The following is an 11,071-nucleotide window of genomic DNA, read 5'->3' on the forward strand; positions in this document are numbered from 1 at the left end:
CTAGGATTTCAGCTTTTTAATGCCTCAAAATGATAAAATAATTATTGTTATATACAAATATACACACACACACACATACATACATATATATGTATAAAATAAGTTTGAAAGTCTGAACAGGAAACACTATATCCTGCTTTAATATCTGCATAGAATTTTTTTCAGCTTTCTTTCTTGTTGACACAAATATTTTTGTTAAAATAAAAAAATTTTTTTACGTGTCTTTTTTTCATTTGTGCTATGTGCCTTTTTCATTTATTCCTCACCGGCAACACCTTTGATGATATTCACACATCTGAACAGACCTCACAGGAGTTCCCTCTACTATGAGTCCAACAGTATTTAAATAAACCTTGTGGTTGCAGAGGAATACTCATTTCCAAATAGGTGTGTAGTTTTCGAGCACAGGCCTAAAGCATAGGTGCAGGGCTCAAAGGGTTAATACCTAAAAGTTCATGTCACGCAGTAAAATTGTTTTAAATACTTCTTTTTTTACCATTTGACAATAATTACAAAAAATGTGTCTGTTAAGAGACAATTAAGGTTTATTAAACCAAATTTCAAGCTATCTTCTGCTTTATTTTCCCTTTCACTAAGTTGGTATCCTGTGGCTCCTCAACCAAGACGGCATGAATCAGTTTACCCAGGTGATATGACAACATATGACAGCCAATCAGATCCTTTTTTCAGCTTAGCACCTTACCACCACTCATCACTTCCGCTGCACAATAACTTAAAAACAAAAATACAGGCACAGGTTTGGACATTATCAGATTTCAGATCTCACTTCCGTCACTAAATTTATCTGCACAACTGAGAAAGGAACAAAAATATCTAAATAGCCCTGATAATAAAGAGGGCAGTTCACCACACGCATGGAAGCAAACATCACACACTTCAGCCACCCAGCGTTTACACCAGCGTACGCACACACTCAGGATGTTTGGCAGTGTGGGGCAGTAGGGGCCCTGAATGAAAACATGCTGGTAGGGAGATGTATCAGATGTTTGTTCACTCATGGCAGAAAAAAAAGACATGTTGATCCAAGATCTAACTGTGGCTTCTTCCTGAGAAAAGAGCCCTGTAGGTTTCAGCCCCGCCAGCTCTAAGTAAAGCCTCGTCAGTTTTCTGTCGTCTGGTGGAGCCTACAGCTCATTTTAGCTCTGAGGAAGAGACTGGATTAAAATCATGAGGATGTTGGTGATTCGAGCATTTCTGCATCCCTCACCTCAGTGTTTAGGTTAAAAATCTAACCATTGCTATCATACAGTTTGATTTAAATACAACCAAAGCCCAAATAAAAAATATACAAACATAAAATACTTGCTTTTCCAGCCCTAACCAGTCGGGGTAGATGGCTGTCCTTCCTGGTCCTGCTGGAGGTTTGTTGTTCCAGTTAAAACAGTGTTCAGTGTGACCTGATTCCTGATTTCAAGCTTATATTTTGCACAAGAGGAGTTATTATAGTTTTGCACAACATTTCTGGGAATTCCCTTTTGGCTCCTGTTTAAACTTCTTCTGACATCACTACAGGCAAAATAAAAAAAATAAATTAAATTAAATTAAATTAAATTAAATTAAATTAAGATTGGAAAAAATACTATATAAACTAAATTATAAAAATCAATGCAAAACAAAAATAAGATTTTCTTGAATTATTCAAATTAAATAACTAAAACTTAACAAAGACAAATAAAAATAAAAAAATAGAATAAATGGAATGACATAAATAAAATAAAGCAAAATTAAATAAAATTTTACTTAATAAATAATTAAATTAGACTTAAATAAAAATCAATAATTAAATAGAAGCATTAAATTTAATTAAAAATAAAATATTCAAAAACATTTATTAAAGAACTACAAAACAAATAATGAAAATAAAAACAAAAACAAAATCAAAATTCAATTGAAACATTAAAATTAAATAACCAAATAACTAACTTAATTAAGCAAAATAAATAAAAGAGAAATAAAATTAAATCAAATAAATGCAATGACATAAAAAAAAAAAAATAAATAAAAATTTAATTTAATAAATAATCGAACAACAAACTTAACTGAATAAAATAAAGAAAAAGAATCAAATAATTAAAATAGATTTAAAATAAAATACTGGTTTAAACTGAACTGATATAACTATAAAACAAAAACATGCCATTGTGAAAACTAAAGTGAATCAGAATTAAACTTTTGTTTTGGTCCACACCAAATTAACCTACAGTGTGAACACAACGATACAACCAGCCAGCATCCTTTTCTGCTGTAAAAAAACATAAGGTGTGACTTAATTTGACTAATTTACTGAGTGTATTTAAATAGTAAGAGAGTTAAAATATTGCCTGACTAACCAGGAAGATGTGAGGCAGAGACACGAGTCACCGTAGGTAAGGAGTGATGAATGAAAGAATTCATGGTTTCTTCAAAAAAACTGCCCCAAAACCTCACGAAGATCAATATGAGATACTAAAACATGCATCAGCTGGAGTGAAAAAGACTTCCTCTCATTCCCAACACACACAGACAGGATCCAGGATCCTTCTGAGCTCAATGTCATAGGAGTTACGGCCTCCGGCTTCAACCCAAACGCCCCACAATGCACTTTCTTCCACGCCGCTGTTTAATCAGCATCTTCTGCTGCTCATTAGCTTCAACAGCAACTCTTGGCTGTTGTTTATGAGCCCTTTAGGGATAATGACCGTCCACTGTCATCCATCACTCTGACAGATGGCCCTAATTATCAAAGGGTATTTTTTAAATATAACTTGTGCTACGGTGGTCATTTTCTTCACCTGCAATTTTGGTTAAGCTGATATATGACCATCATATTATTCCTCAGCTTGTGTCCTTGATGTGGCTGCAGTTGGGAGATAAAGAGTTTCAGCCTCCTCTTTGACGACAGAATGCAGCCACAATATGGCACCTCGAAAAAGAAGAACTTGCTACAGTATTCTGAGGAACTGACATCATATTCTGAGGTTCATCTTTAAGACTTAAGGACATTTTGTACAGTTATACTATCTAAAAAAAATCTTTTTTTTTCCTCTTTTAAAGTCTTTAAAGACCGTTTCCACGCCCCCCTACTTTCCACCACCGCAATAGGACATTGCTCGGTGGCACAACAGGGTTATGGCTGTTTTTGGAAGACATGTAGAGGCAGGCCGAGGACAAAGATTGAGAGAAGAATTAAAAAACAAGAAGCAGGAGGAGGCTGAAGAGTGATACGATCTCCCAGTGCACAGAGACAAGGATTGTGTTTGCCCTGGGCTGCCTCAGATACAAACACTATATTAACTCCTCTATCTTTCTTTGTTTTTTTGTTTTTCTTACAGGAGATGCTTTTTACATATGGGAAAGAATCAGCCATGAAGGGCCACAACTTGATGATCAACAAACAAGACAAAAAATGATAGAAAAAGTTGTTCTCAGTATGTCTTGTTTTACAAACAAACCTTGAATCGGGGGCGTAAACCGTCTAGCGCTGATAGCCAAGGCCATACTCTCACTGCCATCGTGGTTTTTTGCCTTCAATCATTCTCAGTTAAACAAGGTCTTTTTGTAATTTGGTGATGAGGATCAGCAACGACGAGGAGGAAGATTATCTGGGGTGCTGACAGATAAAACCGCAAAGCTGATGGGAAGAATTTGCTGCATCAGAAGAATGATAATAACAGAGAAAGAGGCGGCTGATGTAAAATTCAGGAGACAGAAAAGCTTCATCAGCACATCTCTGTGCAGTTTCACTTTAATGACAAGGTCCAATGCATACGTGTCTGCCACAATCGGCCTGATACACTGACGCCAAAAGAAAAAAAATTCCCTCCTGCCTCCAGTCGGCATCAAAGTCCAACGTATTACATGCTTCCTCTTGAATTCCTGACCTTTGACAGCACTTGATCCAATTAACCTGTATTCACAGGCCTTACACTTCAACCGCAGCTCACCTTAGCTGCCATAACGATACATTATCATAAGGTTTTTTGTTTTTAAAAGTAATGCTTCATCATGATATTGGGTTAAATGCCTAGATAAAGGTGATCAAACATCATCTTCAGGTTTGAGAGACTTACTGTTGTTGGATTTGAGATCCCGATGGATAACAGGGACGATAGCCTCGCTGTGCAGGTACAACATCCCCTTCGCTATCTGCACGGCCCAGTTGACCAGGACGTGCGGCGGGATGCGACGTCCCGCCAGCGCCCGGCTCAGCGGCCCACCTGAGGCATACTCCATGATGAGGCAAAGGTTGGGCTCTTGCAGGCAGACACCCTTCAGGGCGATGATGTTCGGGTGGGTGAGCATGGCGAACAAGCGGGCCTCCTGCCTCACATTCTGTGCTGTTACACTGATGTCCTCGTCCGGGTCTTGCCGGGCCGCCTTCACTGCCACTAGCCCGCCTCGCCATGTACCGCGATACACTTTCCCAAAGCCCCCAACTCCAATCACCTCCTCCAAGCTCAGCTCGCGGAAATCCACATCCTCGGGTTCAAATTCACCCACCACTGCTGGGCCCAACTCACCGACTACTCCGCTGCTGGGAAGCTTTGTGTATCCGCTTAGCTTGAAGGAGCCGTAGTTGGATGGGAAGATCCCCACTTTGTTGTTAACCTTACCTGCCCACCAGCCCTCATCCCCTGATATCTCAGAGTCCTGAGAGAGGACCTCCACCAGGTCACCTTTATGCAAGGTGAGCTCATCTTTACAGGATGCCTCATAGTCAAATAAGGCCGTCCACATAGGGTTTGTGAAGTTCCCTTTTTGCGATTGTTCCAAGTTTTTCCAGTTCGATAGCGGGCCACGACTGAATATGTTCTTCAGCGGCTCCATGGAGCCTCAAGCAAAAGTTTTGATTGGATCTGATTCTGCCCCACAGGGGTCTGAAAATAAAGTACAAAGGAGTACTTTATTGCACCTCGCTCCCTTTCCTGTCTTTCTTGTTGGCTCATCAGGGACCAATGAAATGTGTTCAAAAGCTGGAGCGGGCAGCAAGAGGACTCAAAGACAACTGAAAATCAGTTGTCTTCCATTGGTCTTGACATTAAACTCAAAGTTCTCCATCTTGGGGATAAACAAGTCTCAGGAAGAGCACAGTGAGACAGTGTGTGGTTTCCCAACACATAGCTTGAACTCAATATCATTTCCCCGGCATGTTGTTATTCTTGAATCCCTTCATTGTGGCAGAGTTAGCCAAAACTTCCACCTGTTGAGCTCTGATTTTTTGGGTTAATTCTAGGGAAAAGACTAAATTTGCCCAAAAAGCTCCCTGTTGCTACTGCAACTCATAATCAACATTTCCACAACACTGAGCTGTCCATTTTGAGTTTTTAGGTATTTTTAGCCTTTAAGTGCAGTGGCCACCACAAGCAGGAAGCGCTGAGAAGTGGAGAAGAATAGCAGGAAAGGAGCATTCAGTCCAGACAACCAGTGTTTTACGACAAGTTTCAGCGCTGACCAGTTCATGGTATTAAACCCGAATTATTTGCGCCTGAACGCAACACTGCGGTGCCCAGCCGGGAAATCCCGCATCCCACTGCGTTAGAGTATCCATGCTCGCGGTGTTATGAAGAGCAAAATACCGTGACGAGCTTTATCGTAGCATAGGAAGGAGGAAAAACTGAGAAACCGCCAACTTTGTAACAGGAAGACTTCTCCAAACCTGCTCGACTTAACTTTCCAGTGAGAAACACGGTGTTAAAAAAATAATAATCCCGTTAGTTCCCGGTGGGAGTTCAGCGCGTGGCCCAGTACAGTTCGGTTCTTCTGCTGATGCAGTCGGTATCCAAACAGCGTAACGACTCCATCATAACTTATAATTACATTCCTCTTCCTCGGTCAGCGCTCACTCGTGAGGTCCTCGAACCACTTCAACGTCGCTGCTTACAGGCGGTGAGGAGGGTGGGGTTTCAAAACTTTTTTTGTCCCAACAGGAAAAGAGTCAGATGACATGGCCACGGTCAAAGTACAGAAAATGCACGAGACTTCCGGTTGTAACCGTCAAACTAAAACTTTAGTTTAATATTCCGATTACGTTAAATTTTAAGTAAAAGGAACAAATTGAAATATGCACACACAGTCCGCTGATAGAGATAGAAGAAGCACATTAACTTTTGGTTACGCATTAATAAGTCGTGGTTATTAATACGCAGGAATGAGATGACTAACTAGCTAGTTATGGACGGAAGTGGGTTGCGTTCACTTGACCAGAAAAAAAACTACATTTTTCAGAATTAAAAGATCTTTTTTTTTAAATAAACAAACAAATAAGTAAATAAATCTGTTCGGGTTTTATGAATTTCTATGATGTATGTTTGGTGACACTGTATTTTATTCCGTGGCGATGTATGGCTATGTCATGCATGCTTTTGCATAATTATTTAAAATAATTATAATTTTCAAATAATTATTATTTAAATGAAAATATCATTAATAATTTTACATCTTATTATTAACATTTATCATGTTATAATCAAGCGCATAAAATAAAAATAATTTAATTTTTATTATGACTATGTTACCTTCTAAAAATGAGTTTGATTAATTTTGATGGTATTGTCAGATTTATTACTTACATTTCTGTAACCATCGTATCCCAGCAGCATCCCAAGGCAGGGAAACCACACATATTTTTGTAGGATGCTGGATCATGTTACAACAGCATTTCACTTTACGGCACCACACCACACAGTAGCAACTAGATATCAACACACATTTTGAACTACGGCAGATTGAGCAAGAAAACTCAAGCGGCATTAGGGGGAGAAAAGAAAAAAAAAGAGAACGTAACAGAGCAAGAGACAGGAAGAGTCAACATTTATCTAACTTTTGCTGGCTAAAGAGAGGTCAGAGAAGAGACAGGATGCAAGATGGATACCTTTACTCACTTTACTAAAATAACAGTTATGTGTTTATTCTCTTAGAATTATATATAATTTGCTGTGGGTTCAGATCATAACATGCATCATATGTACGGTCATTTTTTACTACGGAGGTTCTGAATAGACAAACAACTGTGTGTGTGAAGGAAGGAAGCACTTCAGCTAGAATAATATTAAAACTGCCCAGGTACGTTTAATGGTTTTAACCTGACCACCCCGATAAAAACTTTCTAGTTCCACCCCTAATGTTTAGTCTGCTGATAACTTATATTTTGTTATATGTTTGGTTGGTTTTTTTTTCCTGATACTTTCATGTCCCTGTTGATGTTAACTGCTAACTTCCAACAACTTTGCCAGAAAGCTGGAGTTGTGGCAAGTTGACAGAAAACACTAACTTAAAAAAACCATATAGAGGAACTGTGTGTTTTTTAACTAATCCAATCAAACTTTTTTAACAGTTCAAACTGCCACTGTAGCCATTTCATATTTCAATATGTGATCATGTTATTTCAGGAAGAGAGATAATTATCACTGCTTTCATTTTGATTGTGTGGCATATTTTCAAGATACCTTTTGGAAAGTCAGCATGTTTTCATATTTGCCAACTAAGGGGTATTTTTAAATGCAGTTGCTTTATTGCTGCTTTTTTATTTATTCCCAACTGACACAATAAAATATTAAAGAACTAATTTACATTAGTATTGTTCTATGCTACACAATGGTAACTATCACCCTGTTCCAACTTTTTACAGATCAAAATCCACCAAATGAGCTAAATTTACAGTGTTTATATTTCATTGGAAATAAAATGTATTATTGCATCTTAGCTTATATTTATATCTTACACATCATCTCAATTGTTTCTGGAATTGGGGTTATAAATAAATGATACAATAAATATGAATAATTTATGCTTATTCAAGATACCATTCACAGTTTTGAGATAGAAATAAAATATTAGATGCAGATAAGATTAAAACCCTTCTTCAAATACAGATCTGTGCAAGAAATAAGCACTTAAATGTGTGTAAACACACACACACACAAAGATCCCTGGATCAACATCAACATCAAATGTTAATCACTTCTAAATTGGGCCTCCTCTGTGGTACAATTCTCATGCTAATCCATCTATAACCTTTAGAGTAATCCTGCAAACAAGAAAGCCATACCACCTACATGTAACATGATGCAGTGTTTAACAATAATTAAAAAATTCCCTGAAGTACACATTTGACACCGAAATAAGCTGCTTCCCTGTGACCTATGATTAAGAGCTGAAACACAAGGTGCACTTAAGACATGTGCTTTCCAAGTAGTTCATAAAAGGCTCTCTTTGTAGAAAAAGGTCAGGGAATTCCTTGTTTTCCTCACTTTCCCATGTTTGCAAAAGAGCTACAGACAGCTTAAAAGACAGTGGTTTCATGGGAGGGGATGGGAATCTGAGGGCCACCTTTGGCCCCGTTGGCTGCTGTGTGGAAACAGTGTGCTTCCTTCTGATGGCTCGCCTTCCCCTCGCTCCCCCCTAACCCTGCTGCTGCAGTTTGTTTGAATACCAATCCTAAAGTCAACCACCTACACCCGATCCCCACCCTCCTCCGTCCCACACAAACACACTAACACGAGCTCCACCCTCCCTCACAGTCCGCTGAGTCAACGCTTGTGCAGGAAGGATGCAGTTGTTTTTTTGCTGCCCGGGATTCAAGCTGCTTGGTTTAGTTGAGGGGGAGCGAGAAAATGGACTGTTTTAAGTAGGGAGTAGGAAGAGGAAAGGGGCTGGACACACACACCCAGGGGGGAGGGCCACTGTTGTCGGCTGCTCTGAAAGCAAAGACATCATGATGGGAACAATTGCCTCGCTGTGAACACCTTCTCACAAACCTGTACTGTCTTGTACATATCTGATTCAAATACAGAAAAGAGGCTGCATGAGTCATGGGAAAGTTCATCAACATGAGTTATTTTTCTGTATTACAACACTAAGAACAGAAAGACATCAAAAGGAGACACAGAATCAAGTCAGGGCTAGAACAAGAAAGAGGAAGCACTTTGCCATTAGTTGTTAGATAATTCAAATATTGCCAGAGATCAAAGAAAGTTGTTCAAAGAATTTCAATTTTATTTCCAACACAGAAAAGAAACCAAAACCAAGGGGCACAACTTCTGTTGGAAATATGAATTTCTCCTAAACAAATTTTAAAAACTTGTGTTTTTGTATATCTAATGTTTTTCTCAGTTTGTCTTAGTATAGGTACTCCTGATGGTTGTCTGATTTTATTTTCTAACAGAGGCTGTAGAAGGTTTTCTGTTCAGTTTCTTTACAGGTGTAGCAGCTGGTTGTCTGGTTTCTCTGTTTCACACCCCTCCTCTCCCTCTTTGTCAGGTGCAGCATAAACATGTAATTTAGCAACAATCAAAATTAAGAAAATACTCAAATATTGAATAAGTGTGTCCAAAGAGTTTCAGGCTTTCATTTCCAACATAGAAGAAAAAACAAAAACAAAGGACTAAACTTTTATATGAAATAGGAACTTTATTAAAGTCATACCAGATAAAAAGGATGTTAAAAATTTACAGTACAGTGGGAACTGTTGACAACCATTTCACAACAGTATATGGGAGTATGGGAGGAGGCACTCTGGTCCCCAGTCTGTGGTGGGCTGGCTAGGTTTCATGCTCCGTGGTGGCTGCTGGTTGCCCTGGTCTTGGGGCCATCTTTGCCTACTTCTGATCTTTGGAGCGGGCATGGTGGCATTTGTACATTAATACTCATCAATAAAAACAATTTATAACTTATATTTTGAACTCACATTCACTCATTCAGATGCTTATACAGCTACTATGTTATGTAGGTTTAATTGCCAGTAGCTAGTTATTTTTTTCGTAAACGTTATTATTTTTAACTCAGTTTGTCTTCTCATAGGTGCTCCCAATGATAGTCTGCTTTGTTTTTGTACAGAGGCTGTAGGATGTTTTGCTTGGTTTCTTTTATAGGTGTAGCAGCTGGTTTGGTCTCTCTGTTTTGGTTTAACAGTTGTTGCTGTTGCTTTCTATCTGTTGTATCTTTGTCACTTTTTACTTTTTTCTATTTCACCAAACAAAATTAAAACAATGTTTAAAAATCCACAATATAGTGTGAACTGTTTTTTCAGCCATTTCATAATGATGTGTTAGGGTATGAATGGGGAATCCTGCTCCACAGGAGGGCTTGGCTAGGGCATTTGGGTGAGTGGCTGGCTGTCCAGGGTGGCCTGGTTCTCTTTAGTGTTGAACAAAAAATCAGTCATCTAGAGATGTGACGTTCATGAACGAATCGATTCTTTTGAACGACTCATAGCTGTGAGCCATTCTTTTTATGTACAAATTTTTGACACTGCCTTCATCAAATCAAATCAAATCAAATCAGACTTTATTTATAAAGCGCTTTTCATGTCATAGGCAACACAAAGTTCTTTACATGATTAAAAACAAAAGAATAAAAACACTCAATGAAATCTTTCACACAGTCACACGCCCCACCCACATGTATACACACACAAAGCCCAACCCATACCCCCCACCCCTCTTCCAGCTAAAAATGACTGAATGAATAAATAACTAAATAAGTAGTACAGTTGAGTAAAATTAAAATAAAATAAATGACATTTGTGACATCATAGAAGTCTGATGTCCAACACGTTCCATTCATGTGAAGCATCTATGGACAGAGAGTATTGTTTGGAAACAAATACTGTGAGTTCTATCCAAAACATTTACTAGAATTTGCACAGACTGCTCAGGTTTATCCTTTTTTTATCTTATTTTTCCTATAATTTTTTTATCTTGTATAGTAGACTTTATATAGGTACATATTTTGATTGTTTGTCATTCTTATATATTGTGAAATTTTGTAAGATATAGTGAGAACGAGCCAGTCTTTTGAATGGCTCCATATACTTGTATCAAGCATTGTTACTCATATTATTCTTAGTTTCTCTTCCCTATAGGTGCTCCTAGTGGTTGTCTGCTTTGTTTTCTTATAGCAGCTGTGAAGAGGTGTAGCAGTTGGTTGTCTGGTTTCTCTTTTGTCAGAAAGCTTTTTATTTCTTTTATATCCTTTAATCCCTGTGGCAAAGAAAACATGGCAACCAGACTATCGCTCTGCTTATTATGATGCTGGACAGGACTAGATTAAACAGAAAATAAACAAACTCAAC

The 11,071-nt window shown here is 38.3% G+C and overlaps 1 protein-coding gene across 1 annotated transcript in view; it reads right to left on the reverse strand.

Moving 5' to 3' along the window:
- Nucleotides 1-5,917, reverse strand: part of LOC121639679 (mitogen-activated protein kinase kinase kinase 11) — a 54,786-nt gene extending 48,869 nt beyond the window's left edge. The window contains exon 1 of the mRNA XM_041985080.1: nt 4,071-5,917. Within this exon, the coding sequence (XP_041841014.1) occupies nt 4,071-4,827 (757 nt within the window). The 5' untranslated portion in view covers nt 4,828-5,917. The remainder of the gene's footprint in view (nt 1-4,070) is intronic.
- Between the last annotated feature and the right edge of the window lie 5,154 nt (nt 5,918-11,071).

This window comes from Melanotaenia boesemani, chromosome 5 (assembly GCF_017639745.1).
Source record: "Melanotaenia boesemani isolate fMelBoe1 chromosome 5, fMelBoe1.pri, whole genome shotgun sequence".
Classification (NCBI taxonomy): Eukaryota; Metazoa; Chordata; class Actinopteri; order Atheriniformes; family Melanotaeniidae; genus Melanotaenia; species Melanotaenia boesemani.